This window comes from Somniosus microcephalus, chromosome 2 (genome assembly GCF_052327205.1).
Source record: "Somniosus microcephalus isolate GS21.2 chromosome 2, FLI_Smic_1.0, whole genome shotgun sequence".
Lineage (NCBI taxonomy): Eukaryota > Metazoa > Chordata > Chondrichthyes > Squaliformes > Somniosidae > Somniosus > Somniosus microcephalus.
The window spans coordinates 274351824-274366600 of NC_140988.1; the positions used below are offsets into that span (position 1 = coordinate 274351824).

The 14777-nt window shown below is 42.4% G+C and overlaps 1 protein-coding gene across 1 annotated transcript in view; it reads right to left on the reverse strand.

Annotated features, from left to right (window-relative positions):
* itga1 (integrin, alpha 1) overlaps window positions 1-14777 on the reverse strand; it is a 296244-nt gene that overhangs the window by 179137 nt on the left and 102330 nt on the right. Inside the window, exon 8 of the mRNA XM_085965982.1 lies at window positions 62-212. Coding sequence (XP_085822108.1) covers window positions 62-212 — 151 coding nt within the window. The remainder of the gene's footprint in view (window positions 1-61; window positions 213-14777) is intronic.

Sequence of the window (14777 nt, forward strand, 5' to 3'; positions counted from 1 at the left end):
GGCCCTTAAAATTACTAAAATGAATGAATAGCTACAATATACAAAGATATTCGGTACTTACTGCAATAGCAAACCTCCTAATTTTGTCCTCATCACAATCACTGATCACTTTTGGTAGATTGTAGCTGTCATGTGATTCACCATCAGTTACCACAACCATCACCTTCGAAACTCCTTTTCGCATACCTCTCTTTACTGTGAATTCATTCGTCCTAGAATGGACAGAGTTGATTGTTATTATTCATATGTATGATGTAACAAACCACAACAATATGAATTATAGTCATTTAGATATTTCTGAAACTGAAGATTGATCTGGTGGTTGACAATTGCAAGACTACCTGTGATTATCATATCCCCATTCCATCAGATCACCAGTGAATACTGATGTGTACCAATGCCAGAAATCATACACCGCCTTTTGCCTGGACCAGTTAGCCTGCCCACACCTCCAGAGGACAGTGCAATTGAACTGGCATTTGACAATGATAAGACCTGAAAACTGAAGCAGCACATATACAGAGGGATATTCTGATCTTGAAGTTATTTAAATTGACAAAAAAAAATATTCAAATCTGTCAAGTTTGTATTTGAATTCTTTGCTTCCTCAATTCCACACTCGAAAACAGGGACCTGCCTATTATGCATGGAAGCTAGTGGCTTCCTAGCTTTTATACTAAGGGATGATTTTGCCCGGGTACTGTAGGTGCTAAAGAGCCTCCGAGGTGGCCAAGATGGGTTCTTGAGCTGCAACGCCGGTTTAACCTGCGTTTAGCGAAAGACGTCATTTTGGTAAAGGAGTTGAAGCACGTGCTAGGAATAGCCGCCGGTGGATCATTAAGGGGCTGATTGACAATTAAATTGCCTGCTAGTGCTCATTAAAGAGGCTACATGGCATTTTGTGCCTGGTGCTTCAACTAACAACCTCTCCTAACAGCAACCAGCTGTTTGGGAGTAAACAAGTTGTTGCTGAGGATTTCGAGCTCTACTTAAAACTATGCTCAACTTTCACTGTTCACTTGCTGGAGGTTTGAGGAGGACTTGAGGCAGATCGGGAGACTTTCTGGGACATTTTGTCAAGATTTCATCAACACTCTATCAACATTTTTTCTGGAAATTCTCTGAGGACTTCACCTAAAGTGAATGAGTGCTGTGCTATTCTACCTTATAGGAGTCAGCAGGAAAAAGGGAATGTTTAGTTATGGGAAACATGCTAGGGGTCCCCCTTGGTCTGGAGGGGGAATGGGAGGAGGCCAGGCAGAGCAGCACTAGCTGCTGCAGGAGAGAGGGACAGGAGGACAAGGTGGACTCTTTTCCCTCTGCAGGTACAGGATATCCATCATCCTCCTCTGGACCTCCTCCAACAGAACCTCCAGTGCCACATCTGAGAATCTGTGCACCCTCTCCCTCGGTCCCCAAATCATCCTGAAATGTTCTGTTGTATCTCAGCCAGTCCACTCCACACCTTCAGTGGGAGTTCATGCATGGAGACTACATATACTGCTCCATGAAAATTGCTTCTAATCAGCGCTTGAGTGCTAAACCTGCAGGTATCAGTTTTAGCATCTCCAGGCAAGTTTAAATCATGGTAATCATCAATTAACCCCAAAATTGCATGCTAAAACCAGACTTGCAAACAAACCTGTCTTATAGGCACAGCACCCACTTAGTGCCTGTTTTCACCCTTTCACCCCCAATGACTCCAGATAACACCATTGGCTACTTTCACAAGACTATCTGATTTTAGCCATTTGACAACAGAGATATGGAACAAAGGCAGGTGAATGGAGTTGAGGTACAGATCAGCCATGATCTAATTGAATTGCAGAACAGGCTCAATAGGCTAAATGCCCTATTCCTGTTCCCATGATCCTATAGTAAATATGCCCACATTTCTTGTGGGGTTCATCAAACTTGACACAAACCTATGTTGGGAACTATCTCATCCTTTAGGAGTTACCATTTCAAGCACTGTGTACAACTATTGCTCTTTTGACAATACTCGTCGAAAGCATACTTTTCTTGAAAGTGGAAATGGCAGCGGAGGAATAGCAAATAGATGCTGAGAGATCTAGTGCTCTGATTTTAGAGATTTTCCCAGTAGGATCAGCAGCCATGGATGCAGAGGATCACTCTGTCCCATCCAGTTTTTCCTCTCATTCAAATAATAGTGGCTATGGGCAGCTGCACAATGCAATCATCATGGCTGCTTGCTTGTAACTGATTACCACCTGAACAATAATTGAGTGCAATACCGGGGGGTGACATTCAACTTGGGCGATGGATCAAAACGGGTGATTGTCATCAGCCGACTGTTTTACTCTCTGCCTGATAAGGAAATGGTATGGAAATGAAAATCGCCCAGTTTCTATAATGGGTGGCAGAACTCAACACCATTTTTACATCACTGCAGGCAGTTGAAAATCTACCCCACTGCCTTTTAACCTTTGTTTCAAAAAGTAAACTTTTTTGTTACCATTTCAACCAATCTGCGTGAAATAGGTGACAATACCTGAGACAGGCCCATGTCAAGCACTTAGAATTTTTAATCGCTTGAGAAAAGCTAGATTTGCCCATTAGTTGCAAAACATTTTTGCACTTTGGCCTTTGAAAAGCCACACTCTGAGTGCTTGCACAAGTTCTAGCCACCAAACAAGTTTCTGTGGATGTCTTTAGCCTCAGAGTACTGGACACCAGGGCCTAACAGACAACTGTTGTGCCCAGAGTTTAAATGACACATATAGAGAGAAATCTATTGGAGGACACATTTCCCTCACTTGCACAGACTTAACATAAGGTTGGGAACATTCTACACCACCAGGCTCAGCCAATGGGAAAATAAGAGGGATGCAGGTGGGAACATGACGTAGCATATCCCTGAGAAATGATCGGGTGAAAAATTGGCGGGAGTGGGGTAGAAAATTCAGACTATTATTTTTGGATTAGGCTTTTTAGACGACATAGTTTGTATTACAAATCTGATTGATGCTCACATATTCAACCCCCTTACAAAACTCTGCAAAAGATTGGCAGGCAAAACTGTAATGGAACAATGGGCTGCCTTTAAAGAGGAAATAGTTCGGGTATAGTCAAGGTACATTCCCACTAGGGGGAAAGGTAGGGCAACTAAAGTCAGAGCTCCCTGAATGACAAAAGAGCTAGAGAATATGATGAAGCAGAAAAAGAACACGTATGACAGATGTCAGGTCGAGAATACATCTGAGAATCAGGCTATATATAGAAAGATCAGAGGAGAAGTGAAAAAGAAAATAAGAGTGGCAAAGAGAGAATATGAGAATAGAATGGCAGCCAACATAAAAGGTAAATGTCTTTTATAGGCATATAAATAGTAAACGGGTAGTAAGAGGAAGGGTGGGGCCGATTAGGGACCAAAAAGGAGACCTACGCATGGAGGCAGAGGGTATGGCTGAGGTGCTAAATGAGTACTTTGCATCTGTCTTCACCAAGGAAGAAGATGCTGCCATAGACATAGTGAAGGAGGAGAAACTGGATGGGATAAAAATTGATAAAGAGGAGGTACTAGAAAGGCCAGCTGTACTTAAAATAGATAAGTCACCAAGACCAGATGGGATGCATCCTAGGATGCTGAGGGAAGTGAAGGAAGAAATCACGGAGGTACTAGCCATAATCTTCCAATCCTCCTTAGAAACGGGGGTGGTGCCAGAGGTCTGGAGTATTGCAAATGTTACACCCTTATTCAAAAAAGGGTATGAAGATAAACCCAGCAACTACAGGCCAGTTAGTTTAACCTCGGTAGTGGGGAAGCTTTTAGAAACAATAATCAGGGACAAACTTAACAGTCTCTTGGACAAGTGTGAATTAATTAAGGAAAGCCAACATGGATTTGTTAAAGGCAAATCACGTTTAACCAACTTGATCGAGTTTTTTGATGAGGTAACAGAGAGGGTTGATGAGGGCAATGCGGTTGAAGTGGTGTACATGGATTTCCAAAAGGCGTTCGATAAAGTGCCACATAATAGGCTTGCCAGCAAAGTTGAAGCCTATGGAATAAAAGGGAAAGTGGCAGCATGGATACAAAATTGGCTCAGTGACAGGAAACAAAGTAGTGGTGAATGGTTGTTTTTCAGACTGGAGGAAGGTATATAGTGGTGTTCCCCAGGGGTCGGTTCTAGGACCACTGCTTTTCTTGATATATATTAATGACTTGGATGTGGATGTACAGGGCACAATTTCAAAATTTGCAGATGATACAAAACTTGGAAGTATAGTGAACAGTGAACAGGATTGTGATAGACTTCAAGAGGACATAGACAAGCTGGTGGAATGGGCAGACATGTGGCAGATGAAATTTAATGCAGAAAAGTGCAAAGTGATACATTTTGGTAGAAAGAATGAAGAGAGGAAATAGAAACTAAAGGGTACAATCCTAAAAGGGGTGCAGGAACAGAGAGACCTGCAGGGTATAAGTGCACAAATTGTTGAAGGTGGCAGGGCAGGTTGAGAAAGCATGTAAAAAAGCTTCATGAATAGAGGTCCAGGGGGAAAAATTCAGTTGTTTGTGCATCCCGTTAGCGCCTTAAGAGGGCGCTAATGGGGCGCAAAGCAACTAACGCCTGGGCGCGGCGATATTTGCGCCACTTGCAAAATTAACTAGACATTTTGCGGTGGCACTAAACACTACCGCCACGATTTCCTGTGCCGGCAGATCGTGACGTCAGTCGAATGCGCAACGCCCCGGTAGCGCCCGGGACCGGATATTGAGTGGCGCCCCCTGCCTTACCGCCTGCCGCTAGCAACGACTGGTTGAGGGGAGCGTTTTGCAGTCAGAAAGGGACTGGGGAAGCGCTATTTAAAGTTGACCGCTTCCTGCCTTTTTTTTTGGTGACATTTTTGCACCATGCATTCTGAGAGAGAGAGAGAGACTTCTGGAAAGATTCAACGCTGTGTGAAGGGGTTTTGGGTACTGAGCAGTACTTTGCAGGTTCATTTTGATTTGCCCTTCCTTGCTTCGCCAGTGCTCTGAGGTAGCGCCTCGCTGCTCGGCCTTTGCGCCTTAAGACAGGTGTGAAGCGCGTGATTTAGCGCTCCAATCACCTCCAGGGGCGATCAAAGCCAAGTTTGCTGTCGGAGGCGATAATTAGCACCAGACGCTAAACTTTGCGCACGGCCGATAATGGCGCCCCACATGGGGCGATACTGAATTTACATAGAAACATAGAAACATAGAAGAGAGGAGCAGGAGTAGGTCATTCGGTCCCTCGAGCCTGCTCCGCTATTCAATGCAATCATGGCTGATCATCCAAATTCAGTACCCTGTCCCTGCTTTCTCTCCATACCCCTTGATCCCTTTAGCCTTAAGAAATATATCCAACTCCTTCTTGAATATATTTAATGAATTGGCCTCTACTGCCTTCTGTGGTAGAGAATTCCACAGGTTCACCACTCTCTGGGTGAAGAAATTTCTCCTCATTTCTGTCCTAAATGGCTTACCCCTAATCTTTAGACTGCGACCCCTGGTTCTGGACTCCCCGACCATCGGGAACATCCTTCCTGCATCTAGTCTGTCCAATCCTGTCAGAATTTTATAAGTTTCAATGAGATCCCCTCTCTTTCTTCTAAACTCCAGCGAGTATAAGCCCAATCGACCCAATCTCTCCTCATACGTCATTCGTGCCATCCCAGGTATCAGCCTGGTGAATCTTCGCTGAACTCCTTCCATGGCAAGAACATCCTTCCTCAGATAAGGTGACCAAAACTGCACACAATACTCAAGATGTGGTCTCACCAAGGCCCTGTACAATTGCAGCAAGACATCCTTGTTCCTGTACTCAAACCCTCTCGCTACAAAGGCCAACGTACCATTTGCTTTCTACATAAGAACATAAGAACATAAGAAATAGGAGCAGGAGTAGGCCAATCGGCCCCTCGAGCCTGCTCCGCCATTCAATAAGATCATGGCTGATCTGATCCTAACCGCCAATCCACTATCACAGAACCATCTCCTGAACCTAACAGAATTAGACACACGAAATAGGAGCAGGATCAGGCTACACGGCCCCTGGGCCCGCTCCGCTACCCACAGGGCCATGACTGATCCGAACCTAGACTCATGTCCAAATTCCTGCCCGCTCCCCGTAACCCTTAATTCCCTTTACTTCTAGGAAACTGTCTATTTCTGTTTTAAATTTATGTAATGATGTAGCTTCTACAGCTTTTTGGGGCAGCATATTCCATGGACCTACCACCCTCTGAGTGAAGTAGTTCCTCCTCATCTCAGTTTTGAAAGAGCAGCCCCTTATTCTAAGACTATGCCCCCTAGTTCTAGTTTCACCCATCACCGGGAACATCTTCCCCGCATCCACCCGATCCAACCCCTTCACAATCTTATATGTTTCAATAAGATCGCCTCTCATTCTTCTGAACTCCAATGAGAAGAGTCCCAATCTACTCAACCTCTCCTCATATGTCCATCCCCTCATCCCCGGGATTAACCGAGTGAAACTTCTTTGTACTGACTCGAGAGCAAGTATGTCCTTTCTTAAGTATGGACACCAAAACTGTACGCAGTATTCCAGGTGCGGTCTCACCAATACCTTGTACAACTGAAGCAATACCTCCCTATTTTTATATTCTATCCCCCTAGCAATGAAAGCCAACATTCCATTGGCCTTCTTAATCACTTGCTGCACCTGCATACTAACCTTTTGAGTTTCGTGCACCAGGACCCCCAGATCCCTTTGTACTTCAGTACTTTCCAGTTTCTTGCCATTAAGATAATAACTTGCTCTACGATTTTTCCTGCCAAAGTGCATAACCTCACACTTTCCAGTATTGTATTCCATCTGCCAAATCTCTGCCCACTTACTTAGCCTGTCTATGTCCCCTTGAAGGTTTTTTATGTCCTCCTCACTCACTACTTTCCCCATCTTTGTATCATCTGCAAACTTTGATATGTTACACTCGGTCCCCTCCTCCAAATCGTTAATATAGATTGTAAAGAGTTGGGGACCCAGCACAGACCCCTGCGGAACACCACTAGTTACTGATTGCCAGTCTGAGAATGAACCATTTATCCCAACTCTCTGCCTTCTGTTAGATAGCCAATCCTCTATCCATGCCAGAATATTACCCCCAATCCCGTGATTTTTTATCTTAAGCAATAATCTTTTGTGTGGCACCTTGTCAAATGCCTTTTGGAAGTCTAAATACACTACGTCCACTGGTTCCCCTTTATCCACCCTATACGTTACTTCCTCAAAGAACTCCAGCAAATTTGTCAAACATGACTTCCCCTTCATAAAACCATGCTGACTTTGTCCTATTAAATTATGATTATCCAAATGTCCTGTTACTGCCTCCTTAATAATGGACTCCAAAATTTTAACTACTACAGATGTTAGGCTAACCGGTCTATAGTTTCCAGCCTTCTGTCTACTGCCCTTTTTAAATAAGGGTGTTACATTAGCAGTTTTCCAGTCTGCCGGGACCATTGCCGAGTCCAGGGAGTTTTGGAAAATTATTACCAATGCATCCACAATCCCTACCGCCACTTCCCTCAAGACCCTAGGATGTAAGCCATCAGGTCCAGGTGATTTATCCGCCTTGAGTCCCATTATTTTACCGAGTACCACTTCCTTAGTGATTTTGATCGTGTTTAGCTCCTCCCCCCCTTTAGCCCCCTGTTTGTCCAGTGTTGGGATATTCTTAGTGTCTTCTACTGTAAAGACTGATACAAAATATTCATTCAGTGTTTTTGCCATCTCCATATTTCCCACCATTAATTTCCCGGTCTCATCCTCTAAGGGACCAATATTTACTTTAGCCACCCTTTTTCTTTTTATTTAACTGTAAAAACTCTTACTATCTGTTTTTATATTTTTTGCTAATTTACTTTCATAATCTATCTTCCCTTTCTTAATCAATCTTTTTGTTATTTTTTGCTGTCTTTTAAAGTTTTCCCAATCCTCTATCCTCCCACTAGATTTGGCTACCTTATATGCCCTTGTTTTTAGTCGAATACTATCCTTAATTTCTTTACTTAGCCACGGATGGCTGTCTTTTCTTTTACACCCTTTTCTTCTCAGTGGAATATATATTTTTTGGAAGTTGTAAAATAACTCCTTAAATGTACACCACTGATCATGTATCGTCTTACCTTTTAATCTATTTTCCCAATCCACTCTACTCAATTCCGCTCTCATACCTTCATAGCCTCCTTTATTCAAGCTTAGCATGCTTGTTTGAGATCCAACCTTCTCACCCTCTAATTGAATATGGAATTCAACCATGTTATGGTCACTCATTCCAAGGGGATCCTTTACTAGGGCATTTTTAATTAATCCTGTCTCGTTACACAGGACCAGATCTAAGGTTGCTTGCTGCACCTGCATGCTTACCTTCAGCGACTGGTGCACAAGGGCACCCGGGTCTCGTTGCACTTCCCCTTCTCCCAATCTATTGCCATTCAGATAATAATCTGCCTTCCTGTTTTTGCCACCAAAGTGGATAACCTCACATTTATCCATGTTATATTGCATCTGCCATGCTTCTGCCCAATCACCCAACCTGTCCAATTCATCCTGGAGTTTCTCAGCATCCTCCTCACAGCACACACGCCTACCCAGCTTTGTGTCGTCTGGAAACTTGGAGATATTACTTCTAGTTCCTTTGTCTAGATCATTAATATATATTGTGAATAGCTGGGGCCCAAGGCCCGATCCCTGTGGTACCCCACTAGTCACTGCCTGCCACTCGAAAAAAGAGCCATTTATTCCAACTTTTTGCTTTCTGTCTGCCAACCAGTTCTCTATCCAAGTCAATACCTTGCCCCCAATCCCATGTGCCTTAACGTTACACGCTAATCTCTTATGCGGGACCTTATCGAAAGCCTTCTGAAAGTCCAAATACACTACATCCACTGGTTCTCCCTTATCTATTTTACCAGTTACATCCTCAAAAAATTCCAGTAGATTAGTCAAGCATGATTTACCTTTTGTAAATCCATGTTGAATTTGTCCGATCCTGTCACTGTTTTCCAAGTGCTCTGCTAATCCATCTTTTATAATGGACTCTAGCATTTTCCCCACTACCGATGTCAAGCTTACCGGTCTGTAATTCCCCATTTTCTCTCTACCACCTTTTTTGAACAGTGGGGTAACATTAGCTACCCTCCAATCCATGGGTACTGTTCCCGATTCCATCGAATGTTGGAAGATGATCAGCAATGCATCTACTATTTCTAGGGCCACTTCCTTAAGTACCCTACTTTAAAAGACAGCAAAAAATAACAAAAAGATTGATTAAGAAAGGGAAGATAGATTATGAAAGTAAATTAGCAAAAAATATAAAAACAGATAGTAAGAGTTTTTATAGTTATATAAAAAGAAAAAAGGTGGCTAAAGTAAATGTTGGTCCCTTAGAGGATGAGACCGGGAAATTAATGGTGGGAAATATGGAGATGGCAAAAACACTGAATGAATATTTTACATCAGTCTTTACAGTAGAAGACACTAAGAATATCCCAACACTGGACAAACAGGGGGCTAAAGGGGGGGAGGAGCTAAACATGATCAAAATCACTAAGGAAGTGGTACTCGGTAAAATAATGGGACTCAAGGCGGATAAATCACCTGGACCTGATGGCTTACATCCTAGGGTCTTGAGGGAAGTGGTGGTAGGGATTGTGGATGCATTGGTAATAATTTTCCAAAACTCCCTGGACTCGGCAATGGTCCCGGCAGACTGGAAAACTGCTAATGTAACACCCTTATTTAAAAAGGGCAGTAGACAGAAGGCTGGAAACTATAGACCGGTTAGCCTAACATCTGTAGTAGGTAAAATTTTGGAGTCCATTATTAAGGAGGCAGTAACAGGACATTTGGATAATTATAATTTAATAGGACAAAGTCAGCATGATTTTATGAAGGGGAAGTCATGTTTGACAAATTTGCTGGAGTTCTTTGAGGAAGTAACGTATAGGGTGGATAAAGGGGAACCAGTGGATGTAGTGTATTTAGACTTCCAAAAGGCATTTGACAAGGTGCCACACAAAAGATTATTGCTTAAGATAAAAAATCACGGGATTGGGGGTAATATTCTGGCATGGATAGAGGATTGGCTATCTAACAGAAGGCAGAGAGTTGGGATAAATGGTTCATTCTCAGACTGGCAATCAGTAACTAGTGGTGTTCCGCAGGGGTCAGTGCTGGGTCCCCAACTCTTTACAATCTATATTAACGATTTGGAGGAGGGGACCGAGTGTAACATATCAAAGTTTGCAGATGATACTAAGATGGGGGGGAAAGTAGTGAGTGAGGAGGACATAAAAAACCTTCAAGGGGACATAGACAGGCTAAGTAAGTGGGCAGAGATTTGGCAGATGGAATACAATACTGGAAAGTGTGAGGTTATGCACTTTGGCAGGAAAAATCGTAGAGCAAGTTATTATCTTAATGGCAAGAAACTGGAAAGTACTGAAGTGCAAAGGGATCTGGGGGTCCTGGTGCACGAAACTCAAAAGGTTAGTATGCAGGTGCAGCAAGTGATTAAGAAGGCCAATGGAATGTTGGCTTTCATTGCTAGGGGGATAGAATATAAAAATAGGGAGGTATTGCTTCAGTTGTACAAGGTATTGGTGAGACCGCACCTGGAATACTGCGTACAGTTTTGGTGTCCATACTTAAGAAAGGACATACTTGCTCTCGAGTCAGTACAAAGAAGGTTCACTCGGTTAATCCCGGGGATGAGGGGATGGACATATGAGGAGAGGTTGAGTAGATTGGGACTCTACTCATTGGAGTTCAGAAGAATGAGAGGCGATCTTATTGAAACATATAAGATTGTGAAGGGGTTGGATCGGGTGGATGCAGGGAAGATGTTCCCGGTGATGGGTGAAACTAGAACTAGGGGGCATAGTCTTAGAATAAGGGGCTGCTCTTTCAAAACTGAGATGAGGAGGAACTACTTCACTCAGAGGGTGGTAGGTCCATGGAATATGCTGCCCCAAAAAGCTGTAGAAGCTACATCATTACATAAATTTAAAACAGAAATAGACAGTTTCCTAGAATTAAAGGGAATTAAGGGTTACGGGGAGCGGGCAGGAATTTGGACATGAGTCTAGGTTCGGATCAGTCATGGCCCTGTGGGTAGCGGAGCGGGCCCAGGGGCCGTGTAGCCTGATCCTGCTCCTATTTCGTGTGTCTAATTCTGTTAGATTCAGGAGATGGTTCAGTGATAGTGGTTTGGCGGTTAGGATCAGATCAGCCATGATCTTATGGAATGGCGGAGCAGGCTCGAGGGGCCGATTGGCCTTCTCCTGCTCCTATTTCTTATGTTCTTATGTTCTTATGTAGATTATCAGGCCCTGGGGATTTATCGGCCTTCTATCCCGTCAATTTCCCTAACACCATTTCCCTACAAATACTGATATCTTCCAGTTCCTCCCTTTCATCAGGCCCTATATTCCCCGACATCTCTGGGAGGTTATTTGTGTCCTCCTTTGTAAAGACAGAACCAAAATATGTATTTAATTGGTCAGCCATTTCTTTGTTCCCCATTATAAATTCCCCTGATTCTGACTGCAAGGGACCTATGCTTGACTTCACCAATCTTTTTCTCTTCACATATCTATAAAAGCTTTTAGTCAATTTTGATGTTCCCTGCGAGCTTATTCTATTTTCCCCTTCTTAATTAATCCCTATGTCCTCCTTTGTTGAATCCTAAACTGCTCCCAATCATCAGGTTTACTGCTTTTTCTGGCCAATTTATATGCCCTCTCTTTAGATCTTATGCTATCCCTAATTTTCCTTGTTAGCCACAGTTGAGTCACCTTTTTTGTTTTATTCTTATGCCAAACTGGGATGAATAAATTCTGTCGTTCATCCATGCGGTCTTTGAATGTTTGCCATTGCCTATCCACCGTCAACCCTTTGAGTGACATTCCCCAATCAATCCTACCCAAGTCGCGCCTCAGACCATCATAGTTTCCTTTATTTAAATTCAGGACCCTAGTCTCTGAGTCAACTACTTCATTCTCCATCTTAATGAAGAATTCTATCATATTAATCCTTTCTCATTACATAATACCCAGTCTAAGATGGCCTGATCTCTGGTTGGTTCCTCTTTTCCCCCATAGAGTACAAAAGCGTGGAAATTATGGTGAACCTGTATGAAACATTGGTCCAGCCTCAACTGGAGTACTGTGTCCAATTCTGGGCACCACACTTTAGGAAGGATGTGAAGGCCTTGGAGAGGGTGCAGAATAGATATACGAGAATGATTCCAGGAATGAGGGACTTCAGTTACGTGGATAGACTGGAGAAGCTGGGGTTGTTCTCCTTAGAGCAGAGAAGATTGAGAGGAGATTTGATATAGGTGTTCAAAATCATTAGGGGTTTGGACAGAGTAGATCGAGAGAAACTGTTCCCATTGGCGGAAGGGTCGAGAACCAGAGGACACAGATTTAAGGTGATTGGCAGAAGAACCAAAGGCGATATGAGGAAAAACTTTTTTATTCAGCGAGTGGTTAGGATTTGGAATGCACTGCCTGAAAGAGTGGTGGAGGTAGATTCAATCACGGCTTTCAAAATGGATTTGGATAAGTAGCTGAAGGGAAAAAAATTGCAGGGCTACAGGAAAAGGCAGGGAAGTGGGACTAGCTAAAGTGCTCCTGCAGAGAGCCAGCACGGGCTCGACGGCTTCTTCTGCGCTGTATCCATTGTATGATTCTATGATTCTATGAATTCTAAAATGTTATTTGCCTTCTGTTCTCATAGCTTTCCAGAAGCAAATTCTTAATGCCTAAAATGGCTTGATTTCTATCTACAAAATTCTCTGGCATATGGAACTTGTAGTTAGAACTTGCCTGCAACAAAGACCATCAAATTTTTCCTCAGCACCACATCATACAGAAACGAAAGAAAATGATTCTTCCCCCATGGTCAGATTATTTCCTCTGAACTCTCTCCAATTAGTACCCAACAGGAAACTGTAGCCACTTCAGTTAGTTCCTTATAAATTCATGACCTCACTACTGATGAACTTGGAATGATCATGTCAGGTCTATGGGAAATAAAAACCTGTTTATACATCTTAATCTGCCTTTTTGTTACATTTTGAAGTTCTTTACTGATATTAATTCTACGTCTCTTTGGTTTCTATTTTCATAGGTGGGCTCTAGCTCCCTATTTCTCAAAGAATGTTTTCAAAAAGGATATGGCAGCCCAGTGGTTATTGTTAAAGACTAGCAACACTGAGGTAATGCGTTTAAATCCCAACCTGTCATGTTGTGGAATTGAATTCAATAAATTTGGTAATTTGTGAGTTGCCAGCAGAACATGGGCATTGAAGCTACTGAATTGTCACCAAAAACCCAACTGATTCACGAATGTCCTTCAGGAAATGGAAACTACCACTCCTGATCTTGCCTGCACATGCTATCAGTCCCAAACTATGTGGTTGACTCTTAATGCCCTCAGGGATGAACAGAGGATCTTATGCAGTTTGCTGGTTTTATGATGTGATCTCAAATGGAAAGCAGCAGAAAAACACTACATTTGACTTGAGCTTTAACTGCCAAATAAAGTTATTTTTTAAAAAGCAAATAGTAGCAGTAACACAACATATATTCTTACAGTAGCAAAATACTATGGATGCTGGAAATCAGAAATAATAACAGAAAATGCTGGAAACACTCAGCAGGCCAGGCAGCGTCGTGGAGAGAGAAACAGAGTTAATGTTTCAGGTTCATGACCCTTCATTAACTTTGTTTCTCTCTCCACGATGCTGCCTGACCTGCTGAGTGTTCCCAGGATTTTCTGTTGTTATTTATATTCTTACAGTAGTTATTAGGGTTAGTGGGTTTTCCAATTAGTAGAAAATAATAAATAGGTTGCAACTGCTGCGCTAAACTATAATATAAAGTAGTATTCTTCTAAGAAACGGTTCCTTTTTCTAGCCACCTACAGAAGCTATCTGACCCAGCCATCTGTCTTTAAAGGCTTCAGACATTATCTCTCATTTGAACAAGACAGGCTAATAAATATCCTCAAAAAGTGACCAGGAAGAAGCCGATTTAAAGGTATCTATTGAATTCAAAAAAGCTACCAATGAAATGTATTTGAACAAATCACACAAGACATTTGTATTTGAATAGAATGGCATGGCTCCTCCTTCAAACACCAGTGTCAGGTAAACTGACTCATTCTTTAACAATTGTATTGAGTTAAGCTGGGACAATGGGCCAGATTTTGCTGAAAAAATGACAACATTGAAACGATGCGTGCCGTTATTAATGTTCAAATTGGTCAGCAACTTGTGTCGAGGATGAGATACCCTGTGAATTGCGAATCAACACAAGTTGCTGGCCGATTTGCGCCACTCTGTTGTTTGCTTCATGAAAACGGCATCTCGCCCTTAACCTCTCCGTGATTTTCATGAAGTTTCTGCATTTACACATAAATTGCCTATTAAATTTGCCACAGAAAGTTTTCTTGTAGTTATCAACAACAATTTGCATTTATATATATATTATAATAATCAGGGATGCACAAGAGGCGAGAATTGGAGGAGCTTAGAGATCTCGAAGGGTTGTAGGACTGGCGGAGGTTACAGAGATAGGGATGGATGAGGTCATGGAGGAATTTGAAAACAAGGACTATTAACGTAAGTATCCTTTTAATAACATGATAATTATTAATGACTACCAATCAACCTCTCTAGCCCTGAAAGTAAACAATTATAAGTGGAGTCTCATCCCTTCAGGTTGTGAATTATTTTAGGAGATTTAAACATTCACT